At 43.4% G+C, this 26,702-nt stretch overlaps 1 protein-coding gene across 1 annotated transcript; it reads left to right on the forward strand.

The window, feature by feature from the left end:
- Positions 1 to 13,539: 13,539 nt before the first annotated feature.
- PRSS35 (serine protease 35) lies at positions 13,540 to 20,788 on the forward strand. Its single transcript, XM_075864169.1, has 2 exons — positions 13,540 to 13,671; positions 17,790 to 20,788. Exons 1-2 carry the CDS (start codon positions 13,643 to 13,645, stop codon positions 19,072 to 19,074), a joined length of 1,314 nt encoding a protein of 437 aa, XP_075720284.1. The 5' UTR covers positions 13,540 to 13,642; the 3' UTR covers positions 19,075 to 20,788.
- The last annotated feature ends 5,914 nt before the right edge of the window (positions 20,789 to 26,702 follow it).

Raw genomic sequence — 26,702 nt, forward strand, 5'->3', positions numbered from 1 at the left:
AATCCCTGGCCAAAGCGTTGCAGATGCTATGGCTGGGGATTCCGCTCCTAGAGGTATCCCCTGACGTCACTGTCCATATATGGACAGTGATGTCAGGGGCTCCTCCAGGAGAGAAAACCCCGGCCAGAGCGTTGCCAGCACTCTGGCCGGGGATTCCTCTCCTGGAGGAACCCCTGACATCAATGTCCATATACGGACAGTGACGTCAGGTGCTCCTCTTGGACCGAAATCCCCGGCCAAAATTTGCAGATGCTCTGGCCGGGGATTCCGGTCCTAGAGGTGGCCCCTGACATCACTGCCATATGGACAGTGACGTCTGGGGCTACCTCTGGGAGCGGAATCCCCAGCCAGAGCAACTATGTTGGCAACTCTGCTTAAACCCACCTGTGATTTCACAGCAGCTTACCTAACTGAAGCCCACTTGTGTCGCAGAAGCTTACCTGACTAAATCCCACTTGTGATTTCACAGCAACTTACCTGAGAATCTTGTGACATCAAAAAAACAGATTACCCCTGTGCAGGAACAGTACATGGGCTCCTTGATTTTCAACTGCTAATTTGATGACAACGGGGTGCTAGCCATAGTCTACCTCATTCATGGCCTCACAGAAAATCCCTCACTGCTAGAACTAATCCACCACTAATTGTGAGACATGGATAGGAAGCCACGTAGCCCCTTATATGTCATCTAATAGACAGTAGGAACCACTATTATATTTTAAGGCAGCATTGGGACCCCTTGCTTGCAGAGCCCCTGTGCAGCTGCACATGTAATATACTGTATATGGTATTGTCCGCCACTGTAATGACAGGTTGATACTGCACACCATAGAGCTACAGTTATCATTTAAAGAGGCTCTGTCACTAGTTCATTAATTCCCTATCTCCTAACTAATCTAATAGGCGCTATGATGCTGATAACTACAGTGTAAAAAAAATGCAAAAATTTATTATTTGCAAAGTTATGTGCATTTTTCTAAATATGCTAACTTGGCTATACTTGCCAAATGGGAGGTTACTCTTTCTTTTCACTCTGGGGGTGTAATTTTTTCTGGATGAAGCTGTCCAATCAGCTTCATATAGTTCTCCTCCTGGCAGCCCAGCACCATGGCATGATCATATAGTCTATAGCTTCCATTCCCGACTGTGTTTTCAACTGGTGATATCTACGGTTGTTTCCCAGCTAGAACTGTGATAGTGGTGCCATATGAAAGATTAGGATCTCATCTTTCATATGCCACCAGAACCACAGCCGGAGATATTGCTATTTGAAGTGATCACCCTTCCCTCCAGCCTCAGTCTCTCACACTGTGAAGCAGCTTCATGCTGATAGGACAGCATCAGAGGCTGTGAGGCAGCTCCACCTCAAGAGAATCACTGGTGTTGACACCAACTTGTCTAGTATAGCCTCATTTGCATTATTAGAAAAAAGCTCATAACTTTAAAATAAGAAAAATTTTAGGACACAGCGCCTATTATATTAGCTAGCAGATATGGCATTACTAAACTAGTGACAGATCCTCTTTAAACAACTTCTGACACGTCAGAGAGAAGTTGCCTGCGGAGTCCAGGCTTTGAGGGCCCCGTAGGCTAGAACAATTGTTCCCATTTGCGCTAGCGATCGCAAAAGTGGGGGTCTCAGCACATAGACCCTGACAATCACAACATCTAACTCTACATAATGTCTCTATGATATGTCATAAGTTGTTTGAAGGGAGAGCTATACTTTTACTGTATACGAAGTTGGTTAAATAGCAATTCTCAACTATAATTAGGGCAAATATGGTATCAGATATTTTTAAATGAAGCATTTTCCCTAAGAACCTAATAGATTAGGGTTAAGGTATTATTTGGCTAAAAGGCCATTCTAGTGTCTAGCGCAGCTTAGGAGTAGGGGTCCATAGACCATGAGCCAGTAGACTTTCCAATATTCTTCTAGATGTGTGTATTTCTATATAATAAGTGCATGTGTATTTAGTGAATTTGTGTATATACAATATTTGTCTATGTGTGCACATATGTAGTAAGTTTGCTATTAATACCTGTAAAAATTGAGTATGTATGTCTGCTCATTTGCTGCTAGCGTGCATTTATATGTAAATAGTAAATGTTTGTGTCAGGGGCGTAACTAGGAAAGACTGGGCCCCATAGCAAAGTTTTGACTGGGGCTCCCCCTCCTCTGGGTGTCACAGAAACCCCCCCCCCCCCCTTGTAGATAGTGCCTTTTTTACAGCCCCCCCTGTAGATATCTACAAATGGGGCTGTATGGTGTTATCTACAGGGGGGGGGGCTGTATGGCGTTATCTACAGGGGGGCTGTATGGCGTTATCTACAGGGGGGGCTGTATGGCGTTATCTACAGAGGGGGCTGTATGGCGTTCTCTACAGCGGGGGCTGTATGGCGTTCTCTACAGGGGGGCTGTATGGCGTTCTCTACATGGGGGCTCTATGGCGTTCCCTACAGGGGGGCTTTATGGCATTCCCTACAGGGGGGCTGTGTGGCGTTCCCTACAGGGGGGGCATCTATGGCGTTCCCTACAGGGGGCTGTATGGCGTTCTCTACAGGGGGGGCTGTATGGCGTTCTCTACAGGGGGCTGTATGGCGTTCCCTACAGGGGGGGCTGTATGGCGTTCTCTACAGGGGGCTGTATGGCGTTAATCTACCCGCAACTCAGTCCCTGCCTACTTGCACGGCACGTCCTAGGCGACGGCGTACAACTGAGCAACGGTTCCTATGCTCAATATGTGCACGACAGACAAACAGACAAGGGTACACAGAAGCTAAGGGAAATGGGGCAGTTGCCCATGGCAACACCGTAGCAACAAGAGTAGTGAACGAGCCGAGTCAAACCAGGAGTGTACGAGGTACCAAACGCAAAGCAGGAGAGTAGTCAGTAAAGCCAGGGTCAATTTGAAGCAGAAGTAAATAGTACTAGCAGGAGCAGCAGAGCCAGGAAACCAGACAGAATCACAGGCAAAGGAGGGGCAGGAAATGAAGGTATAAATAGACAGAGGGCGGGAGCTAGCTCCGTCTGGCCAGGCTGTGATAGGCTCTCCCACTCCTCAGCCTCCCAGCCTGAGTGGTAGCAGATCGAGTCACTCTATCAGACTTAGGAGCAGGTGCAGACTGATTAACCACGGGCATCGACACAGAAGCTGTGTCTGGCAGATCCTTTATAGTACCCCCCCTTTTATGAGGGGCCACTGGACCCTTTCTAGGTGGACCTGGCTTATTGGGGCACCGAAGATGGAACCTCCTGAGCAATACCCCAGCATGAACAACCCGGGCGGGTACCCAAGTCCTCTCCTCAGGCCCGTATCCTCTCCAATGGACCAGGTACTGGAGGGAGCCTTGGACCATCCTGCTGTCCACAATCTTGGCCACCTCGAATTCTACCGGAGGTTTCCTCGAGGTAGCCAAGGACAGGGAGCAGCGTTTCAGGAGGGAGGCATGAAACACGTCGTGTATTCGAAAAGACGGGGGTAATTCCAGTCGGAAGGAGACAGGGTTAAGGACTTCAATGACCTTGTACGGCCCTATATACCGGGGAGCAAATTTTTTGGATGGGACTTTAAGGCGCAATTTTTTTTAAAGACAGCCACACTAGATCCCCGACCATAAACAAGGGGTTAACAGAAGGTCTTCTATCTGCCTGAGTTTTTTGTATGCTCTGGGACGCCTCTAGGTTCTTCTGAACCTGGGCCCAGACAGTGCACAGTTCCCGATGAACGACATCTACCTCGGGATTGTTGGAACCACCAGGTGAAACGGAGGAGAACCGTGGAATAAACCCAAAATTACAGAAAAAGGGGTTGACCCCTGACAAGTTACTGACCCGGTTATTAAGGGAAAATTCGGCGAGGGAAATGAAGGAGACCCAATCATATTGACAGTCAGAGATAAAACACCTTAAATATTGTTCTAGAGACTAATTAGTCCTCTCAGTTTGGCCATTAGTTTAAGGATGGAAGGCCGAGGAGAAGGACAGATCAATCTCCAACTTCTTACAGAAGGCTCTCCAAAACAATGAAACAAATTGTACCCCTCTGTCAGACACAATATTGACAGGAACCCCATGGAGACGCAGGATGTGTTTGACAAACAAGGTAGCTAACGTCTTAGCATTGGGTCGTTTCTTGAGGGGCACAAAGTGGCACATCTTACTGAAGCAGTCTACTACAACCCACACCACCGACTTGCCTTGAGATGGAGGCAGATCGGTGATAAAATCCATGGAGATATGGGTCCAAGGTCTCTGGGGAATGGGCAAAGAACATAGTAAGCCCGCTGGTCGGGACCTGGGAGTCTTGGACCTAGCACAAATTTCACAAGCGGCGACCTAGGCCTTAACATCTTTAGGCAACCCAGGCCACCAATAGTTTCTGGCAATGAGGTGCTTGGTACCCAGGATGCCTGGATGGCAAGATAGTGCAGAGTCATGATTTTCCCTGAGTACCCTAAGCCGGAATTGCAGGGGAACAAACAGCTTTTTCTCCGGAAGGTTCCCGGGAGCTGAACCTTGATCAGCCGCAATTTCAGAGACTAAGTCAGAATCAACAGAGGAAATGATTATACCTGGGGGCAAAACACAAGCAGGATCTTCCTCCGAAGGAGGGCTGGCCATGAAGCTACGCAATAGTGCATCAGCTTTGATATTTTTAGACCCAGCCCTATAGGTGACCAAAAAGTTGAATCTAGTAAAAAATAACGCCCATCGAGCTTGTCTCGGGTTTAGCCTCCGGGCAGATTCTAGGAAAACCAGATTCTTGTGGTCGGTAAGGACCATTACCTGGTGCCTAGCCCCCTCCAGGAAGTGGCGCCACTCTTCAAATGCCACTTTAATGGCTAAGAGTTTGCGGTTGCCAATGTCATAGTTACTCTCAGTGGGCGAGAACTTCCTGGAGAAGTAGGCACAGGGACGGGGATGGGTGAGGGACCTGGTACCCTGGGACAAGACAGCACTCACTACCTCCTCAGAGGCGTCAACCCCCACGATGAATGGCTCCATTTGGTTAGGCTGAATCAGCACTGGGGCCGAGATAAAGCACTTCTTAAGGACCTCAAAAGCCTGGACCGCCTCTGGAGGCCAGTGGAGGAGATCAGCATCTTTGCGAGTAAGATCCGTAAGAGGCTTAGCGATGACCGAGAAGTTAGTAATAAATCTCCTGTAATAATTAGCAAACCCCAGGAAGCACTGTAACGCCTTCAGGGAGGCAGTGTGGACCAATTCAGCCACAGCCTGAACCTTGGCAGGGTCCATGCGGAATTCATGAGGAGTGAGGATTTGACCCAAAAATGGTATCTCCTGCACCCCAAACACACATTTTTCGGTTTTAGCAAAGAGTTTGTTTTCCCGAAGGGCCTGGAGCACCTTCCTGGCATGCACAATGTGGGAGGACCAGTCCTTGGAAAACACAAGTATGTCATCAAGGTACACTACAAGAAATACCCCCAGGTAGTCTCTTAAAATCTCATTTATGAAACTCTGGAAGACCGCGGGAGCATTACACAACCCAAAGGGCATGACGAGGTATTCGAAATGACCTTCGGGCGTGTTAAACGCAGTCTTCCACTCATCCACCTCTCTGATGCGGATAAGGTTCTAAGCCCCCCGTAGATCAAACTTAGAGAACCATTGGGCCCCCTGAACCTGGTTGAAGAGATCAGGAATCAAAGGAAGGGGATACTGGTTCCTTACAGTGACCTTATTCAAGTTTCGGTAATCGATGCACGGCCTAAGACCACCATCCTTCCTGCCTACGAAGAAGAAGCCAGCACCTACCGGAGAAGTAGAGGGGCGAATGTAACCCTTGGCCAGGCATTCCTGGATATACTCTCTCATGGCTTCACGTTCGGGACAAGAGAGATTAAATATCCTACCCTTAGGGAGCTTAGCTCCTGGTACCAAATCGATTGCGCAATCGTATTGTCTATGAGGAGGTAACACTTCGGAGGCCTTTTTAGAAAAAACATCAGCGAAGTCCTCAGGTAGAGTGTTCACCTCCTCAGGGAGAGAAATAGAATTAACAGAAAAACATGACGTCATGCATTCATTACCCCATTTAGTAAGATCCCCAGTATTCCAGTTAAACGTGGGATTATGCATCTGCAACCAGGGAAGGCCTAAAACCAAATCGGACGATAATCCCTGCATCACCAGTACAGAACACTGCTCCAAATGCATGGAGCCAACAAAGAGTTCAAAAACAGGGGTATGCTGCGTAAAATAACCATTAGCAAGTGGAGTGGAGTCGATACCCACTACCGGGACAGGTTTAGGCAAATCAATCAATGGCATAGCTAGAGACATAGCAAATTCCACAGACATAATATTAGCAGAAGACCCTGAATCAACGAAGGCACTGCCGGTAGCAGACCTACCCTCAAAAGAGACCTGAAATGGAAGCAAGATCTTATTAGGTTTCATATTTACTGGAAATACCTGTGCGCCCAAGTGACCTCCCCGATGGTCACTTAGGCGTGGAAGTTCCTCCGGCTGCTTATTCTTACGCCTAGAACAGTTGTTCACTTGATGCTTGTCATCCCCACAGTAGAAGCAGAGACCATTCTTCCTGCGGAGCTCTCTACGTTGTTGGGGAGACACGGAGGCCCCGAGTTGCATTGGTTCATCCGAGTTTTCCGTGGAAGAACGAAGCAACGGAACCTCGGGAGCCATCATGGGGGAGCCATCGGAGAAAGCACAAAAATGTTCAAGTCGTCGTTCCCTGAGACGTCGGTCAAGACGTACCGCTAAAGCCATAACCTGATCTAGCGAGTCAGAAGAGGGATAGCTAACTAACTGGTCTTTCAGGGTGTTCGACAGAGCCAATCTAAACTGGCACCTCAAGGCAGGGTCATTTCACCGAGAAGCTACACACCACTTCCTAAAGTCAGAACAGTACTCCTCAATGGGTCTCTTACCCTGACGTAAGGTCACCAGCTGACTCTCGGCAAAGGCAGTCTTGTCAGTCTCGTCATATATGAGCACGAGAGCAGAAAAAAAAAGATCAACAGAGGAAAGTTCAGGGGCGTCAAGAGCCAAGGAGAAGACCCATTCTTGGGACCCGTCCTGGAGCCGGGACATAATTATACCCACTCTCTGGCTCTCAGAACCTGAGGAGTGGGGCCTTAGATGGAAATAGAGCCTACAACTCTCCCGAAAGGAGAAAAAAGTCTTCGGGTCCCCTGAGAACCGGTCAGGCAACTTGAGGTGGGGTTCAAGAGGTGAGATGGGGGGCACTACCAGGGTAGCATCACGCTGGTTGCCCCTCTGAGCCAGGGCTTGGACCTGTAGGGAGAGGCCCTGCATTTGCTGAGCCAGGGTCTCAAGGGGGTCCATAGTTGTGTCAGGGACCAGGGTAGAAAAGGTATATAGGCCTGTGATTATGTAATGACGGGGTAGGGAGACAGACAAGTGAGCCCTAATCTACCCGCCACTCAGTCCCTGCCTACTTGCAACGGCCCGTCCTAGGCAACGGCGTACAACTGGGCGACGATCCCTACGCTCAATATGTGCACAACAGACAAACAGACAAGGGTACACAGAAGCTAAAGGAAATGGGGCAGTTGCCCACGGCAACACCGTAGCAACAAGAGTAGTGAACGAGCCGAGTCAAACCAGGAGTGTACGAGATACCAAACGCAGAGCAGGAAAGTAGTCAGTAAAGCCAGGGTCAATTTGAAGCAGAGGTAAATAATACTAGCAGGAGCAGCAGAGCCAGGAAACCAGACAGAATTACAGGCAAAGGAGGAGCAGGAAATGAAGGTATAAATAGACAGAGGGCGGGAGCTAGCTCCATCTGGCCAGGCTGTGATAGGCTCTCCTACTCCTCAGCCTCCCAGCCTGAGTGGTAGCAGATCGAGTCACTCTATCAGACTTAGGAGCAGGTGCAGACTGATTAACCACGGGCATCGACACAGAAGCTGCGTCTGGCAGATCCTTTACAGAAACAAGCTGGGCTGGAATGAAGAGAAGTCATACACTTCTCTTTACAACGTCCACTTGGTAAAAAGTTAAAAAACGCCCAGTAGGTCATTAAGAATTAATTAGCATAAATCTAAAATTGTTCATAGTTACATAGTTACATAGTTTGTATGGTTGAAAAAAGACACATGTCCATCAAGTTCAACCAAGGGATGGGAAAGGGGAAGTGGGATGGGAAAGGGGAAGTAAACAATTTCTACACATAGGAGCTAATATTTTTTTGTTCTAGGAAATTATCTAAGCCTTTTTTAAAGCCATCTACTGTCCCTGCTGTGACCAGCTCCTGCGGTAGACTATTCCATAAATTCACCGTTCTCACAGTACAGAAGGCTTGTCGCCTCTGCAGGTTGAACCTTTCTTTTTCCAGACGGAGGGAGTGCCCCCTTGTTTTTTGAGGGGGTTTTACATGGAACAGGATTTCACCATATTTTTTGCATGTGCCATTCATATATTTATATAAGTTAATTATGTCCCCCCTTAGTTGTCTTTTCTCAAGGCTAAATAGGTTTAGTTCTTTTAATCTTTCCTCATAACTTAGATTCTCCATGCCCCTTATTAGCTTCGTTGCTCTTCTTTGTATTTTTTCCAACTCCAGGGCATTCGTTCTATGAACTGGAGCCCAGAACTGGACTGCATATTCTAGATGAGGCCTCACTAATGCTTTGTAAAGTGGTAATATTACATCCCTGTCCCGCGAGTCCATGCCTCTTTTGATACACGACAATATTTTGCTGGCCTTTGAAGTAGGTGATTGACACTGCATGCTGTTATTTAGTTTATGACTTACAACTACACACAGATCCTTCTCAACAATTGACTCCCCCAGTGTAGCTCCCCCTAGGACATATGATGCATGCAGGTTGTTCGTACCCAGGTGCATAACTTTACATTTATCTACATTAAACTTCATTTGCCAAGTGGACGCCCAAACACTTAGTTTGTTTAAATCTGCCTGCAATTCACAAACATCTTCCATAGTCTGAACTATATTGCATAGCTTGGTGTCATCTGCAAAAATAGAAATAGTGCTATTAATCCCATCCTCTATATCATTAATAAATAAGTTGAATAATAGTGGTCCCAGCACTGAACCCTGGGGTACACCACTTAAAACTGGGGACCATTCAGAGTAGGAATCATTGACCATAACTCTCTGGATACGGTCCTTGAGCCAATTCTCAATCCAATTACAAACTATACTTTCTAAACCTATAGTCCTTAATTTACCCATTAGACGTCTATGGGGGACAGTGTGAAATGCCTTTGCAAAGTCCAAAAACACTATATCCATAGCGGCCCCTCTGTCTAGGCTTCTGCTTACCTCTTCATAAAAACAAATCAGGTTGGTTCGACAGCTTCTGTCCTTTGTAAAACCGTGCTGGCTGTCACTTATAATACTATTTATTGTCACATAATTCTGTATATAGTCCCTCAATAGCCCCTCAAACATTTTCCCCATAATTGATGTTAAGCTTACTGGTCTATAATTACCCGGCGAAGACCTAGAGCCCTTTTTGAAAATAGGCACCACGTTTGCCCTGCGCCAGTCCCTTGGCACTATACCAGTCATGAGAGACTCTCTAAATATTATGAAGAGGGGGACAGAAATAACTGAACTAAGCTCCTTAAGAACTCTAGGGTGTAACTCATCTGGTCCCGGGGCCTTCTGTACATTTATTTTATTTAATACCCCCTGAGGAAGCACTCACAGCGAAACGCGCATTGGGGTCTTTGTGGCAGAGCCAACACTGTTTTAAACATTTTTTGCTGTAATGGGTAAGGCTGCCTTGTGACTGATATTTTCATGCACTGACACTTTCTCTTATCTCCCCTTTCATCAGTCAATAATGTTTACAGGGCACTAGAGGTAATCAGTATAGAACCCATTTTGGGTCTATATTAGATTTTGCGGTTATTCAGTACAGCCTTTACATCTATCTTTACATGTTACCCAGCAATTTCCATGTCTCACTCTATAATACCACATTGTTTGTACTAGAGTCTTGTCTTTATATGTTTTTTTAAAGTGTTTGTCATATTTGTGTAATAAAATTGTTATATTCTTGTATATTTCTAGCTACATACTCTATTTTTTGGTATGGTTTATATAGGGAGACAGAGGCGTAGCTAGGGGGGGCAGGCGGGGCATGTGCCCCTGGCGCAACTTAGAGGGAGGCGCCAATGATCAGTGTCAGCGGCCTGCCTTCTAGGTGAGCCTCTGGCTTCAGGCGCAGGACACAGCAGCTAAGAACTGCCACCCGACTATAACAGCAGCTGTAGTCTGTGCTGCTAACAAATCTCCCCCTCCAGACTGTCGGCGGCTCTGTGTCGGGCCATCAAGCTGCAGAACTGCCTTCACAATTATCCTACATAAAAGGTAAGTGCATGTCTTTGTTTACAATGTGTACTTTATATGTGTATAATGTGTGCATGTAATGTGCATATTTGTGATGTGTGTGTGTGTGTGTGTGTGTGTGTGTGTGTGTGTATATAGTGTATGTGATGTGTATATGTGTATATATAGTGTGTGATGTGTTCATGTCTGTATATATAGTGTATGTGATGTGTACAAGTGTATATATAGTGTATGTGATGTGTACATGTGTATATATAGTGTGTGATGTGTTCATGTGTGTATATATAGTGTGTGATGTGTTCATGTGTGTGTATATATAGTGTGTGATGTGTTCATGTGTGTGTATATATAGTGTGTGATGTGTACGTGTTCATGTGTGCCTATGACTTTCAACGGAATTGTTGCAGAAATTTTCTGCAGCAATTCTGTTGTGTGTGCGGACAAACCCTAAATCCATAGTATAAGGGCTTCTCCACACGTATTGGAACTGCTACAGAAAATTTCTGCAGCAACTAGCAGAAATTCTGCTGTAGAAAAACAGCACCATTCCTTGCGTTTTTTGCTGCATAAAATGGTGAGGGTTTTGCTGCGTTTTTCACAATGCTGGGGGATGGTGACATCTCTGAAAATCGCAGCAATTCAGTCCACTTTCCGCAGCAGGAATTGACATGCTGCGGTACGAAAAATACGCACCTCAGGTCAGTTTCTGGTCAGAAATTTTATGCAGCGTGTGGATGGGATTTGATAAGCATCACCCACTTTGCTGCTACTGTATTTTGCTGTGTATTTAAATACGCAGCAATTCCGTTACGTGTGGGCAAGCCCAAATGCAGTAGCAACCGAGTGGGTGAGATCTCACCCACACGATGAGTGGGAAAAAGGCTCAGTAATTGACCTGCGGGCCGTTTTTTTAATCCACAGCATGTTAATTGTATTTGCGTAAATGCTGCTTATTTGTTTCGGGTTTTCCCCATTTAATTCAATGGGGAAGTAAAACTCGCAACAAATAGCAGATGTTGTGTTTCTTTGCGGCGGAAATGCAGCGATTCCGCTGCAAAAAACGCAACTCAGGAAAAAATTTAATCTTATACTTACCTAGAATTCTATTTATTTTTCTGGGCCGACCTCCTGGGATGACGTTTCATTTCATGTGACCGCTGCAGTCAATCGCAGGCTACAGCGGTCACATGGGATAAAACATCATCCCAGTGCTGCAGGATGTAGGAGGGAAACGTTGCCATGGTAAGTATCCATTTTTTTTTTCTGCTCAGTTTTCAGCAGCGGCCATTCCTGGCCGAAAAAATGCACCACAGGGCAGTGCTTTTACACAGCGTATCTGCCCTGTGCGAACATACCCGCACGGTATATACATATAGTAGCTGCTGTCTTACAACGATACAGCTGCAAACCACGTCAACATGCTGCATTCCCACGAGTCAGAGCAGTTTTCAAATGATTGTTAATGTCCATGGAGTTTTTTGCAGACATTAACAATTAACAAAACTGCACCGATTTTTGGTAAAACTGCATGTGCTGCGTGTTTTACTGGACAATGGTTGTTACGATCTGATTGTTTGCAATTTAAGGTTATGTACACCTTTGAAAGGGATTTTTTTTTAAATGTCAGTCAGTGTGTTTTGTGCAACTTTATAATTAGTTTTTATAAAAAATCTTTTTACTTTTTGAGATACAGCTGCTCTGTATCCTGTATACAGAGCAGCTGTATCTTACGCTGAATCCTGAACTTGTCAGGCCTGTGGGACTGATGGGTTCAGTGTCAGCGGGTCCTGTGTCTCTCTGACACGCTGGATCCACCTGTAATACATCACATCTAAGTTAGATGTGATAGATTACAGGTGGATACAGTTGACTACTCTATTGATACCGCCAATAAAAGGGAAACCTTGTGAAACGGAGACAAAAAGAAACCATTAGCAACGGAAGCGTTACCATTGAAATGGTAACGGAAAGCTATGGTTTCCGTTCGTGGGTTGCCCTGACGGAAAGGTCGGACGGAACCCATGAACTGAACCATGATGCAGGTGAGAACGAAGCCTAATTATTACTGTATGATCTTTACAGATGGTGGAGGGTACTATTTTTTGAGGTATAAGCAACTCCCAGTATATGATTCCCATTATTCAGGTCATACTGGAAGCTGCTAACCTGACTTTGTAAATGATCTCTGTACTGAAATGTATTTGTACTGAGCTTTGTTCTGGTGTTGTATATATGTACTGAGCTTGGTTTTGGCGCTGTATATGTGTACTGAGCTTTGTTGTGGTGCTGTATATATGTAATTAGCTTTGTTCTGGTGCTGCATATATGTAATGAGCTTGGTTCTGGTGTTGTGTATAGAACTATATTGCTTGTAAAATGTACAAATGTTTTTATGCTCGAGTTACATAAAAAAAAGTTACATAAAAAAAAAGAATGTGGAAAAGAAATGACCCGTCATTGATTGATAGAGAAAACAAACGTGGCGAGGGGGAAGGCGCTGTCGGGAAAGAGGTTGGGAAGGTGCCAAACGGAATCTTTGCCCCGGGTTCTGGAGAACCTAGCTACGTCTCTGTAGGGAGAAATAACAGGTCCTTTATAGGGAAGAGAAATATACATGTCAAGTAGTTGCAAGATCTTTAATATTATAGCAATGTTCTCTCATAACTATTTCAGGTAATTTTTACATTTGTATTCAGATTCAATGACAATTTTGACTATGTAAAAATATGACAATTAATGATTATGCCACTAAAGCAATAGTTTCTGATATCTACCTTTAAGGACCAGCATCCTGAGTGCGAAAAATATCATGTCTTGCTAAACATATTAGTGTACTACATCAGCTGCACATGGAAAGAAACATCAGGATGAGCAGTCTAGTAATGTCCATGACTCCTCAGACACATCAAGTCAAGATAAGGAGGCAGAGATGGACAGCTGAATACATTCTGCTTTATGTGCATTCATAGGACACAGCACAGAGCAGTGATCGCCAGCGCCCCCTGCCTGTGGAAAGAACCAATGCACAACCCAGTTATATAGAGGATTGTGCGCTTTTCTGGTACCTTCATTCCACCTCCTAGCACTGCCTTATCCTTAAATGTCTCATGTATTCTGAGTAAAGCAGCTCAGCACTGCCCTGTTCCTCCCAAGTCCCCACTTTCTGCCTGCCCTCCTCTTGCCCAGTCCTTTGTTTGTCCCTCCCCTCTTCTGCATGGGCTGGAGGTGCACTGAGTCTTCTACTACCTCCAGGATTGGACCTCAGTGTCAGCACAGAGTGGGAATGAGGAGCTGCCTGTCTGATGACTGGTGTTCACCTATTCTTCACTAGGTAAGACTAGACCATACACAACTGCTGCATATCTGCATATTGCCATATCATGTCACCTGTGCAAAGTGCAAAAAAAACTACTTGGAATGGATATTGATGTCTTGATCACCCACCTGAGAAACTGAAGAATGCAGAAGAAACCTGCAACTATGGTGTGCATGTTGTATAGCTGCTATATATACATATATATATATATATATATATATATATATATATATATATATATATATATATATATATATATATATATATATATATTACATACATACACACACCCAGTATATGTATTGGTACCTGGATGGACATGTGTGACATCGATTTTGCAGCCGAATACTGTCAGAATTGTCTGATCTATGTTTTAAATGCTTTACTATATTGAAACCTCGGCTGTGGGTAACAAGTCCAGTGTGTGCAGAACAAAGTAGCTGAGCGCTGCTCTTCATACAGTGTGACAGCTACAAATGTAACTATATTCTTGTATTCTTGTATTCTGTAATCAATGAGCTGGAAACAAATCGGTCTTGTAGTTTTAGGATATGACCCAAAAATGTGGTTCCCATATTAACTTTTCTATTTCTTATCCTCTCCCTACTAATTGCTGGAATTAAATCATAAATCCTCCCTGGAAAAGGCTCTGCAACATATTAAGTGCGGATTGTACACTGGGGGCTTAGTCAGACTAGGAAGGTCATGTCAAGTTTTCCTTTAGGGCTATAACAGAGAAAATAATAAAATGTGTACTGTACTGATAATGTAAGTTATATATACAGTATACAGAACGGTGCACAAGTACAATGAGTGTGACCTCTGATGGGGCGCCTCTGAAAACCCAGCACATTCAGCATTGTCACCTTATCTGTTGGGCATCTATTAGGCCACTTTCACACAGAGTATTTTGGTATCAGTATTTGGAAGCCAAAACCAGGAGTGGAACGTACACAGAGAAAAAGTATAATGGAAAGATTTGTACTTCTTCCGTGTCTTGGACCCACTTTTGGTCTGGTTTACAAATACTGCTACAAAGTGCTGTCCACAATTCTGCCGTGTGAAAGAATCCTTAAATGGACACTAACATTCAAACAACTTATACTAATCTAGTAGTCTACCTGATAAATATCAACTTTGTCATTTACTTACTGTTAAAATGTAGTTGTTTTATTCATGCAAATTCTGTGTAAATTTACTGCCACTAAGTGTCTCCCTTCCTGTAATCTGTTGTCAACCCCAGATGAACAGAGAGGCTAACCAAGTGACTTTAGAGGGACAATCCCTACTTTTGACCCAAATCCCAAATGAAATGTCCCTAGCTTTGAAACATTAGCACTCCGTTTAATTTCATGGTGTATTGATATGCAATGCACATATTAATAAAGTATACATGTACAATTTTTTAGGTAGTTTAGAAGATGAAGAGCATGGACATGGCTGAAATAGTGGATCTTCCTCATATCTTATCCTTGGTGATCCTGCTAGACCAACCAAAAGGTTGGGAGGGATAATCATAAAATATAGACGCCAATAATAATGTTATAAAAGATGGTAACGCTTTTTTTTAAAAAATTATTCTAAGACATCAAATGCATGAATCAAGTTAATGGCAATGTTCTATAAAACTGGTCTGAGATACAGTTGTGCTGCGGTTACATGGTTCTTTTTCTTATTCTCTCCTGCCACCTACTGGACATAATGAGCTTAACACATTGAGAAAGTCTAAGGCCCCATGCACACGAACGTGTTTTTGCGGCCGCAATTCCCCCGAAAATCCACGGGAGAATTGCGGCCCCATTCCTTTCTATGGGGCCATGCACACGACCGTAGTTTTTGCGGTCCTTGCATGGCCCGGGAGCCCGGACCGCAGAAAGAACGGGCATGTCTTATTACGGCCCGGTTCTGCGGTCCGGGCTCATTGAAAACAATGGCCGCGGCCATGTGCATGTTCCGCGATTTGCGGGCGGCCTGCGGCTGACAGTCCGCAGCCGGCCGACCCGAAAATCACGGCCGTGCACACGGCTACGGTCGTGTGCATGAGGCCTTACTGAAAACCAAAAGCCACTTCTTTATTTACATACTATTGCTTATATAACACCAACATATTCTGCAGCACTGTACAGAGATTGTAATGACTCGCCTCATAAGATAACAGGACACAGCCGTGCTTTGAGAAACACCTTCCAATCTCCTTATTTTTAGATAAAAATCTTCAACTATGGCCAGCTGAGTTACTGCACAATGCATTGATTTGTGTAAGCAAACTAAGGCCTTATTCAGACTAGCGTGTCCATTTTGCGTCCCCCCAAAAACACGGACCGTATTTCATGCGTTTCAGTTCCGTGTGGTATCAGTGTACTTTCCGGGTGGCATCAATGTTCCTTTTTTTCTTATAATTTCTTTAGCACCAGATGTGCTGTCCGTGTCTTTCACGCACTCATGGACTTCAATGGGCGATCTGGTCCGCAAAAACTGACCAAAATAGGACATGCAGTGAGTTTCTTGCAACAAACACACATTGTGTGAAAAACCACGGAGCGTGAATAGCCCCATTGAATTGCATAGGTTGGTGTGCTGTCCGTTTTTTTAACGGACAGCACACACGTATAATATGCTCGACTAAATAAGGCCTAAAGCAGCTTGTGCACATCCCTTCATAAAGACATGCTGTTCTGTTCTTTACTTTAATTCATATTAAATGGGCCATTATTTTCTTGGCTACAATTGTATTTCTCTTTTATTTAAATTGCATACAATAATGAAGAAAGTCAGTGACGGATGATATGTCTGACATTCTGTGAGGGAAAAACGGTTGCTGTGAGCAAAATATTTTGGATTTGCATAGAAGTGAGACAAGTCTGGAATATTTCGCCCAGTCTAGATTCCCACAAGCACTTACGTCCTAAGTATGATCTGTGAAAGACAAACACTGCATTATGTGTCTTCATGGGGACCAGAGTGCTGACTTTTTCTATATGATACATTATTGGTATAAAAAGCAGGGAACCCTTACTTTACATGAGTCTGCTATTATGTGCTTTGTAAACTAGATACATGCTAGGAACCATATAATATGTTCTGACAAGAGGAGCAAAACAAGAAATCGGATATCAACGTGACCCATTTCATTCAGGAGATGTTTGTTGCTATTTGAATGAAGGATTTAGGGCATAATCTGCCACTGTTGGATATATACACTGTGCGGCAAACAGGGAGCTGCTATGAATGAGTCCGCACTTCAGAAAACTGGCTGCATGTACGGGTTCTCTTACATGGGCCGTGTAAACGAGCGCTGATCAACGATCGGCGTTCTTTTCTCCTTTCACAAGGCGCTATTTATGGGGACGAGTGCTCATTACTCCAATAGTTCGTCCTGGTACATTTCCATCATGTCGGCAGCACATCTCCCTGTTTACACAGAGAGAGATGTGCTGCCGACAACGATAATATTCCTTGCAGCATAAACGATTACACACAGCAAAGATCAGGAACAAGCCTTCACATGAACACTTATTGGCCCATGTAAAAGGGCTTTAGCACCGGCCATCTGAAGCCCTGGAGTATGCATAGAGCTTCATAAGTTCTACCCTTCAACATCAGAATTGTGAATAACAGGCGTCTATTACTTTTACACTGATTTAGAGTGCGACTACACATTGGGGGATTATGTATTTGTTTTGCACAGTTGATCTGACTAAGGCCCTGTTCACATCTGCGTTAGGAGCCTCTGTTGCAGATTCCGCCAAAAATACAGAAACAATAACGAAGCACGCTGCGCTATTGTTTCTGGTAAATCCACGGACACCCCGATGGAACCCATTAAAGCCAATGGGTTCCGTTGGGCATCAGTTGTCTCTGGTGTTTGACGGAGCCTGCGATAGAGCAGAACAATGGTATACCGAGCGAAGATGTGAACAGGGCATAATAATAAACATACAATATACGCTACAACTTATTAATCTTACAAAAGGCAATAGAAAAAGAGCATTTGTACTAGATCGCATTATAGATCTGCACAATTGAAAAATAAAGACAAAATGTATCCAAAACAGGCATGTTAAACAGTGCACCTTGTGTAAGTTAGTATCTTCTGTGAAGTATTCCTTTTAATGTATTATTTCTTTTTCTAGGTCAAGACCGATGGGCAGAATGTATCACTTACATCTTGTACTCCTTCTACTCTCTACTGTAATGCCAAGCATTGGCAAGGCAGATGATGAAGGTCCGGAGGGTTATGATTGGCACGTCAAGGAAATACCTCACATTGTCAATTCAGATGTTGTCCAGCTCAAAACTCCAACTTTTCAAGCAGAAGCAGTACAGGAACTTCATGGAACTTGTGGAATTGAATGTCAGAAGAACTTACCGCCACCAACTCAAGATGAGCTTGAAAACTACCTTTCCTATGAGACAATGTATGACAATGGTACACGGATCATGACAAAAGTAAAGTTTCAGCTCCCTGTCAGATATAATCAGACCAGTCCCTCAGTAAAACATACCCTGCGAAGAAAGAGGCAGGTTTATGGCACTGACAGCAGGTTTAGTATATCTGACAAGCAATTTATGACCAATTATCCATTTAGTACCGCGGTGAAGTTGTCTTCTGGCTGCAGTGGCATTCTTATTTCACCCAAACATGTGTTAACAGCAGCCCATTGTGTACATGATGGCACAGATTACATTAAGAATACCAAAAAGTTACGAGTCGGAATCCTTAAAATCAGAACAAAGAGGGGAGGCAGAAGACGTAAGGGCGCCAAGAAAAACATAGAAAGCCCACCTACTGATGAAGATAGTGCAACAAAGAGAGGTAAAAGAAAACATAGAAAATCAGTACAGAAAAGGTCAGCCGTAGAAGACACAGAGCGGAAAGTATCTGGTAGAGAAAAGGCCTCCATGACTGCAAAGCCTTCCTTCCAGTGGACAACAGTGAAAGCTATTCAGATCCCTAAAGGCTGGTTCAAGGAGGTATCAGAAAACATGACCCTGGACTATGACTATGCAGTACTGGAACTAAAACGCCAACAGAAAAAGAACTACATGGAACTTGGGATAAGCCCTGAGGTCAATAAGATGCCGGGCAGTAGAGTTCACTTCTCTGGGTTTGATGACGACAGACCAGGACAGTTAGTCTACCGTTTTTGCAGTGTGTCGGTGGAATCTAATGAATTGTTTTATCAATACTGTGATGCAGAACCTGGTTCTAGTGGTTCTGGTATTTACATCCGTCTGAAAGAACCAAGCAAGAAAAAATGGAAGCGGAAAATCATTGCAATCTATTCAGGACATCAGTGGGTGGATGTTGGTGCTGAGCAGCAGGATTACAATGTAGCTGTAAGAATCACTCCACTTAAATTTGCGCAGATATGTCTCTGGATACATGGCAACAGTGCAGATTGTTCTCAAGGTTGAACCTTTTTCAAAATATCATGAAACTTATGGAAGGAAAGTTATTTAAAGCTTTGAAGGGAAAACACCGAGTTTTAGAACATGCACTACCAAAAGCAATTTTTTAGTGCTTTTTCTAATTGTCCTAACAAAGCACTAATGAAGGTAATATTGGAAGCTGGAGAAGAAACACTGCGACCCACAAAAGAAAAAAATAAGAATAAGAATGATGTAATGTAGATATTTATTGGAAGAGAATCAGCAGCTCTGCTGTAGACAGAGACAACTCAGGACTGCCCGTCAGGATGCAAATTGTTTTACAACGTTCGATAAGAAACGCTCCAATCACTTGTGCCGCATTGTGACTTTTTTTGGTGATAGTTTCATCATGGTCGATGGTAGCAATCAATCAAAGCTACACACACGAAGAGCACATAAAGCAGCTTGGTTTACTCCCGTGCATGTACAGAACATGGCAACATTTTTAAAAATACAAATCATCTTGTACACATGCTTGCCCATGAATTACTGGCCCATGCGAGATATGACAGTGTCAGACTTTTCATAGGTTATTGCCATCTTAAATATTCAGTGTGCGTACATAAAGTTGACTTGTGTGATCATGTGTGTCCTTAGTATTGTTAGCAGCCTAGCTAGTTATTATACCCTGCCACGTGCATTTTGAAGCTATATATAGCCCTTGTATTCCTCAATACCAGAACTCCGTCAGGTTATTTGGATTCTAAGTAAAACTCTCCATTGTGACAGATGTCAAGAGTTACTATACCCTGTGACAATACCTAGACAGTTTTGTTAAATATAAGTAATTGGGAACACACCAGTCATCACATACACATCATGGAGCCATGGTGGATGTGCCAAGAAGTAAAGACTTTATTAAAGGTGATCTGTCAGAACGTCCCTATATAGTTTATGCTTTGCTTACAAGACAATCCTACAGAATCCTGCTCTCCCAGTAGAAAGCAATATGTCTTGAGCATATTGCTCTTTACCAGCCAAGCAGCCCCTTCCCTTGTAACACACGAAGCAAAGTGGCTACCCAGGATTGAGCGTAACTAACAAGTGACAGGACTTCTCAATTCCAAACAACTGCTTCGTTGTGTGTCTCTCATGGGGATCAACGCAGTAAATGGAATCTGTAAAGGAGACCTACCAGTAGAAAATGTTCTATGTTTTTTTTTATACCTTCCTTCCATGCTGAAATATGATCTCTTGAAGTTGCAGAACCAACGGCTGAGGGGACTGAAGCGGATAAAAAAAAATTATGATTTCTGTCAGATGCATGGTCGTCATAAAGACCTCAGGGGAATATATTAAGACTGGCGTTTCAAACACCACTCTAAACTAATTTACGGCGGCGGGAAATGCTCAAAATTTATTAAGAAGTTCAGCCTCTGAATTTTTGTTGCGGATTCTCGGCCAATTCCAATAACTGCCACTATTCAAGCAAGGCAAGATATTGCTACTGCTGTAGATGGTGGTTTAGATCCACATAAGTTCTCCATAACAATACTGCAGTTGTCATAAACCAAAAGGGGACATGTCATCAGATTCTCCCAGGAATTCACCATTTGGGTATGGGTCTGTGACTTAAGTCCTATCTCAGCACAGAAGTAAGGTATTAAAAAAAGAGTTGAAGTTTTTAATGTAGGGCCTTTATGAATGTTGTTCTGTTCATCTTTAAAGAGAACCACCCCTTATAGGCACATCTTACAAGGAGATCTTTCGGTATAATTGTATCAATAAAAAAAATAATTATCCAGGTTGACTCTGTAAGCAAGTACTCTAGCTCTTGCTGACAGGTCCACCAGCCAGTAGGATCCATTACTAGTTCTTGCTCTCGCTAGCACCGTTAAGTAATGGTCATTGGCTGATTACTCACTCTGAACCCCAGTAAAATGGATAAACCTAGCATAATAGGTGGAATTGTTACATTTCACCAGCACTAAAGTATACAATTGGTGATATAGGCAATTGAAAATGCTTGCCTTTTTTTTTGGACAGTGAAGGCAATGTTGGACTTATAGCAAAAGAGCTGCACTGAAGCTCTGTAGAAGAACCCCTTGTAGATGTTACTCTCTGCTACTTCTACTGTACATAGTTAAAGGGGTCCCAAACATATATTAAATTGAGTTACATTTGTGAGCCTATACACGCCTGGACATAGAAATCAATGAGAGCCGGCTCTTCCTTTCACTTGCACGCACACACAAGTCTCTAGCCTTTCTGACTGCTCCCTCTTAGGACTAGCTAGAACAGTGGTCCCAAACCTGTGCTTCTCCAGCTATTGCATACTACAACCAGGCCTAAGGATAGATGGCGCCGCGTGCGAAATTATGTTTCGGGACCCCACCCCATCATAAAAAAAGTCCCATAAAAAAAGTATAATGCCACCTACAGTGTAATGCCCCATATCGTGCCCCCACACAGTATGCCCCTTTAGTGCCCCCATACAGTATAATAATAATATTTAATAATATAATATATTATAACCCCTTCAAGAACATAGTATTTCCTTCAGGAATTTTGAAGCAGATTTTGAATTGACAGCGTTGTGTGACCTTTTTTTTTTGCGTTTTTTTAAGCCGTTGAAGCTAATGCAAAAGACGCAGGCAAAAAAGCACTCCAAACGGGCGCCACAGGTATTTTCTGCCTCCTATTAATTTCAATTGGAGCTCAGAGGTGGAAATCACATGAAGACTATCAGCCCACCACTCACAGAAAAATGACCATCAGCCCCCCACTCACAGATTCCCCCTGTAGATAGTGCCACACAGCCCCCTTCTAGGTAGTGTCACACAGTCCACTGTAGGTAGTGCCACACAGCCCCTTGTAGGTAGTGCCACACAGCCCCTTGTAGGTAGTGCCACACAGCCCCTTGTAGGTAGTGCCACACAGCCCCCTGGTAGGTAGTGTCACACAGCCCCCTGGTAGGTAGTGTCACACAGCCCCCTGGTAGGTAGTGTCACACAGCCCCCTGGTAGGTAGTGTCACACAGCCCCCTGGTAGGTAGTGTCACACAGCCCCCTGGTAGGTAGTGTCACACAGCCCCCTGGTAGGTAGTGCCTTACAGCCCACAGGCCCCTTGTAGATAGCACTCCACCTTCCTGTAGATAGCGCCACTGTAGCTCCCTGAAGGAGCGGAATTCCCCTGTGGCTGGGGATTCCGCTCCTGGAGTGCTCTGCTTGATGTCTGTCCATATATGGACATTGAAATCAGGGGCAACACCTGAAGTGAAATCCCCATCCAGAGCGTTGCCGACGCAGTGGCCGGGGATTCCACTCCCGGAGAAGCCCCTGTTGTCTGTGTCCATTTATGGACAGTGACATCAAGGGCTTCTCCTGGAGTGGAATCCCCGGTCACAACGTCAGCAACGCTGTAGACGGGGATTCCGCTTCAGGAGCTGCCCCTGATATCACTGTCCACATATTGACAGAGACATCAAGCGGAGCACTCCAGGAGCGAAATCCCCGGCAACAGGGGGATTCCGCTCCTTCTGGGAGTTACAGTGGCACTAGTAGATAGCAGAGAAGGGAGACACCTCCCTGCTCTAGCTATAGTGGCGTCGCAGCTGCTAGCGGCTTGCCGGCCATGGGGAGGGCGCCCTCATGCCCGGTGTCACCACTTGCAGCTGCTATGGATGCTACAGTGGTAGCAATGCCACTGACACAAGCAGGGGATGGGAGCCAGCGCAGCGCCCCCTTCCACCTGCTGAAATGATGCGCCCTGTGCAATGCCTCAGGTCGCACACCCCTAAGGCCGGCTCTGACTACAACTCCCAACATGCCTTCACAGCTAAACTGAGAGTTGTAATTTCTCAATAGCTAGAGAGCAACAAGTTGAAGCTCATTGAGATATGGTGCTGCATCAACATGAGACTTTACAGTATCACATAGTGTAAGCAGTTCATATTCTCACACTGTGTAATGCAGTTTGAGTGTCTAACCTGATTAAATAGTAATAAATATGAGAATAGGATCTATGTACAATATAATCTTTTGAAAAGGTGAATACAGTATATATGTTCTTGGTAGACTATGGTTCATACCATACACAATTTCAGAATGACGCTTACCTCTGTGTAGTATTGTTGCTCATCAAATTGATACATTCACATTATTTTGTAGCAAGTTGCTATATCAGGGACTATTGTGCTTTTTATTAGTTTGCATGGAACCGGAATGTGCTTTTATCTACAGTATATGTCCTGAATAAGTCAGTGAATAATTTCATTGATGAAGAAATAAGAACAGCACTTTCCAGCAGTATGATTACCGATGATGCCATGCTTGGCTTTTCACTTTGACCATCTTGGAATTGACTGTTGTTTCCATTAATTATTTGCTAAGATGGTGCTTAGCCAGGGCACACCTACATCAAGGTATTTAACATATACTGTAAAGAATGGTCATGGTGCTATTTATATTCAGCCATTCATTAAAAATATTTTCAATAGGCAGGGTTTATTTCACTGTCCGTGCCATCTAACTTATTTTTCATGCCCAACACAATCTAATGAAAATGTCAGTGGAAAGAGAGGACATGCAATGTGTGACAATAAATTAACATGTTTGGCATCTTTACCTTCACGGAAATTTGCGCACAGAAAATCTGCAGTGGATCACAGTACCAGCCACGGGGAAGTGATTTGAACAAATCCCATCTACCTGCTGCAGAATTTTTCATAGCGGAAATTGACCTGCGGTGCGGATTTTAAAATTGCTATTGCAGATTTTCATAGCGGATTTCACCCCTCTCAGTTTAGATGCTTCAAATATTATTTGGGGTGGATTCACCGTAGATTTGCTGCGAAATCCCTAGGCAGATTTGTAGGTCTGGTTCTTCACTATGTGTAGCAGGAACTTGGTGCTTTATTTAAAGGGGTATTGCAGTTTCAGCAGATAAATGTTATTCTTTGTATAATAAAAAGTTATATCAGTTTTAAAGCTTTATGTTTTCTGTCACCGAATAGGAATCTTCATTGTTTATTTCTAAAGGATAAAAACCTGTCCTGGTCACGAGATGGACACACAGGTGCTCAGCTTGTTGCAAGGCACATCTTTGAGAACTGTACTGTAACACAGACGTGGCAGATGTGCAGCAGATTTTGCGCTGAAAATTCATGGCAATTTACTGTACGATCTGTGACAGAATTGACATGCTGCAGAATGCCTCGAATACTGCACTGATTTGTTTTTTCCCCGAAATGTGAATGGGGTTTCAAAAATCCGCCAGAAATCCACGACATGTGAACTTAAAGCTTGGCTACACTTAGAAACGTCCATGGAAATGCATTCAGTAGCATTGAAAATCTCGTACAAATCAAGCGCTTTGCCAGCGATTAATATGAAAATCGCTTGGAAATCTCTTGCAAATTTTTTGTTACGGTCCACATTTTTTCTATGGAGTAAAGTCTTACTACTGAGCAGAAACACATTTATATCCACTGGAAGTAAAGCATTTAGGCCAACTTCACACAAAGTTTTTTTCCCTCTGGTGGCAATTTAAAATACTGTACATGTAAAAAGCGCTTGCGGTTTGAAATTATTTTTTAGATTTTGTACAGGCGTTTTCATTTTATACAGGTGACTGGGACAGTTTCAGAAATTTCTGCAACAACTCTGCCACGTTGACTATACCCTAAAGGGTGCTATTAAATGACAGCAGGCAGAGATCCTGAAACCCGGAGGTAATGGAAACAGAAATTATATTGGAAAGTTTTATAACTTTTCATTATACAAAGAATAACCTTCATTTTCATAAAGAATTTCAATTTAGGAGAAGGGGATTTCTGAGGTGATAAATCTTAAGGCTTCATGCACATGACTGTTTTTCTTCGGTTCACTATCTGTTGTTCCATTCCGCAAACGATAGAATACGTCCTATCCCGGTCCATACTGGCAACCATTATAGTTTTTGGGTCCGCAAATATAACGGACAATATCATTACATCTAATAACATAGATATCGTTTGCTATAGAATTTATAGTAGAAACATTTCCTAGGTTTTCTATCAATTAAATGCACCCAAAATAATACGGTCAAACATAGTTTTTGTGGTGGTTTTCTTTACTTGATAGTAATGTGCATCTCAATTGTGCTACCATTGCCCCCACTCCGCTATGTGTGAACTCGGCCTTAGCACACGGAGTCCCTAGAGCTCTGTACTACAGCGCCATAGGCACTGTATTGTGCCTTCATGTTATGGAGGTATTCTCCCCTAGAAGTCTTCGTAACACAGCACTCAATGGAATATGGTACATAAAAATTAATACAAGACAAAGTCACTAAAATAGAATATTTCTGACTGCCTTCTTTACAAATAACGGACTTCCTCATGGAACTTGATGGACATTTGTCTTTTATCAACACTTGTAATGCTGTAATACTGGGTCAGACCACAAGATGGCAATCTCATCTTGCTATGAAAGGTAGACTACAGCATGGTAAAACATGTACTGTATGTGGCTCTTATGAACTTTGCATTGCACTCTTGTATGCAGTTCAGCTTTCTAATAATTGCATTTACATTACATATTATGTGCCGCAATATTGTATTTTAACTGTGAATGTTAATAGCCTGCGCTTGATTCGGATAGTAACATATAGTTATATAGTAAATTCCACATTTAACAGCAATTTAAAAACATACACTTTCCTTTTTGGGAGGGACATCTGGATCTCATGCATGAAACTGTTCTAACATGTTTCATTTTTTAGAAGCCTTTTAAAAAAAAAAAATAGAGCTGGAATCTGGTTGCTATGAGCAACGGTTTCACTTTACCTTTAGACTAGTTCTGATAAATCTCCTCACTGTATCAATGCTGCCCATAGGAGCCAATCAGATTCTAGCTTTCATTTTCAAACCTGCTCTGAGACAAAATGAAAGCTAGAATCCGGTTGGTTGGTTGCTATGGAAACAATGCCATTTTTTGTTAGAGCACACTTTTTTTTTTTATACCGGAGGTTCGGTATGGTCTTAAACCGTATGTAAACTTAAAATAGTAATTAATAAAATATGAGGCATAAAATAAGCATGTATTACTTTATTGTATACAGTTTATAACTGGAATATTGAGCTATCACTCACAGCCAACGGACTACAATAGAGTTATTTATTATTCTTTATCCAATTAATTTTATACATGACATGCTTTGGGCTACACTGGGGGAGATTTATCAAAAGTGTCGCAGGATGCATGAATTTTAGCGAAAATTGCCAAATTCGTGCTAAACTCACCAAGTGTTATGTGTAGCATAATATATATGGTTTACCTGAGTAAGCATGTTAGGGTATGTTCACGCAATGCAGATTTGCTGCAGATTTTGCATGCATTTTTTTTTAAGCCAACCAGAATTGGATCCAGGAGAGCAGACAAATAAGGCCTTCCTTTATATATTTCTTCCGTTAAGGTTCCCTTCCTGGTTTTGTCATAAAAAATACATGCAAAATCTGCAGCAGATCTGCACTGTGGGAACAAGGCCTTAGACTCTTTTTCTCCTCCTTACGATATCTCATGGATGGGTACATGGGTACCATTATTTGGTGCAAATTATTGGTGTGCATCTGTAATAAAGTTGGCACATTTTAAAGCTCATACAAAACAAAAGAAAAAAATAATCCAGAAAT

The sequence above is a fragment of the Rhinoderma darwinii genome, chromosome 4, assembly GCF_050947455.1.
Source record: "Rhinoderma darwinii isolate aRhiDar2 chromosome 4, aRhiDar2.hap1, whole genome shotgun sequence".
In the NCBI taxonomy this organism is placed as follows: domain Eukaryota; kingdom Metazoa; phylum Chordata; class Amphibia; order Anura; family Rhinodermatidae; genus Rhinoderma; species Rhinoderma darwinii.

Excerpts from the sequence above, each read along its gene's own strand:
- PRSS35 (XM_075864169.1), top strand. The coding sequence starts at position 13,643 with ATGACTGGTGTTCACCTATTCTTCACTAG. Across the intron at positions 13,672-17,789 it reads GTTCACCTATTCTTCACTAG|GTCAAGACCGATGGGCAGAA; the intron begins GTAAGACTAGAC and ends TTCTTTTTCTAG.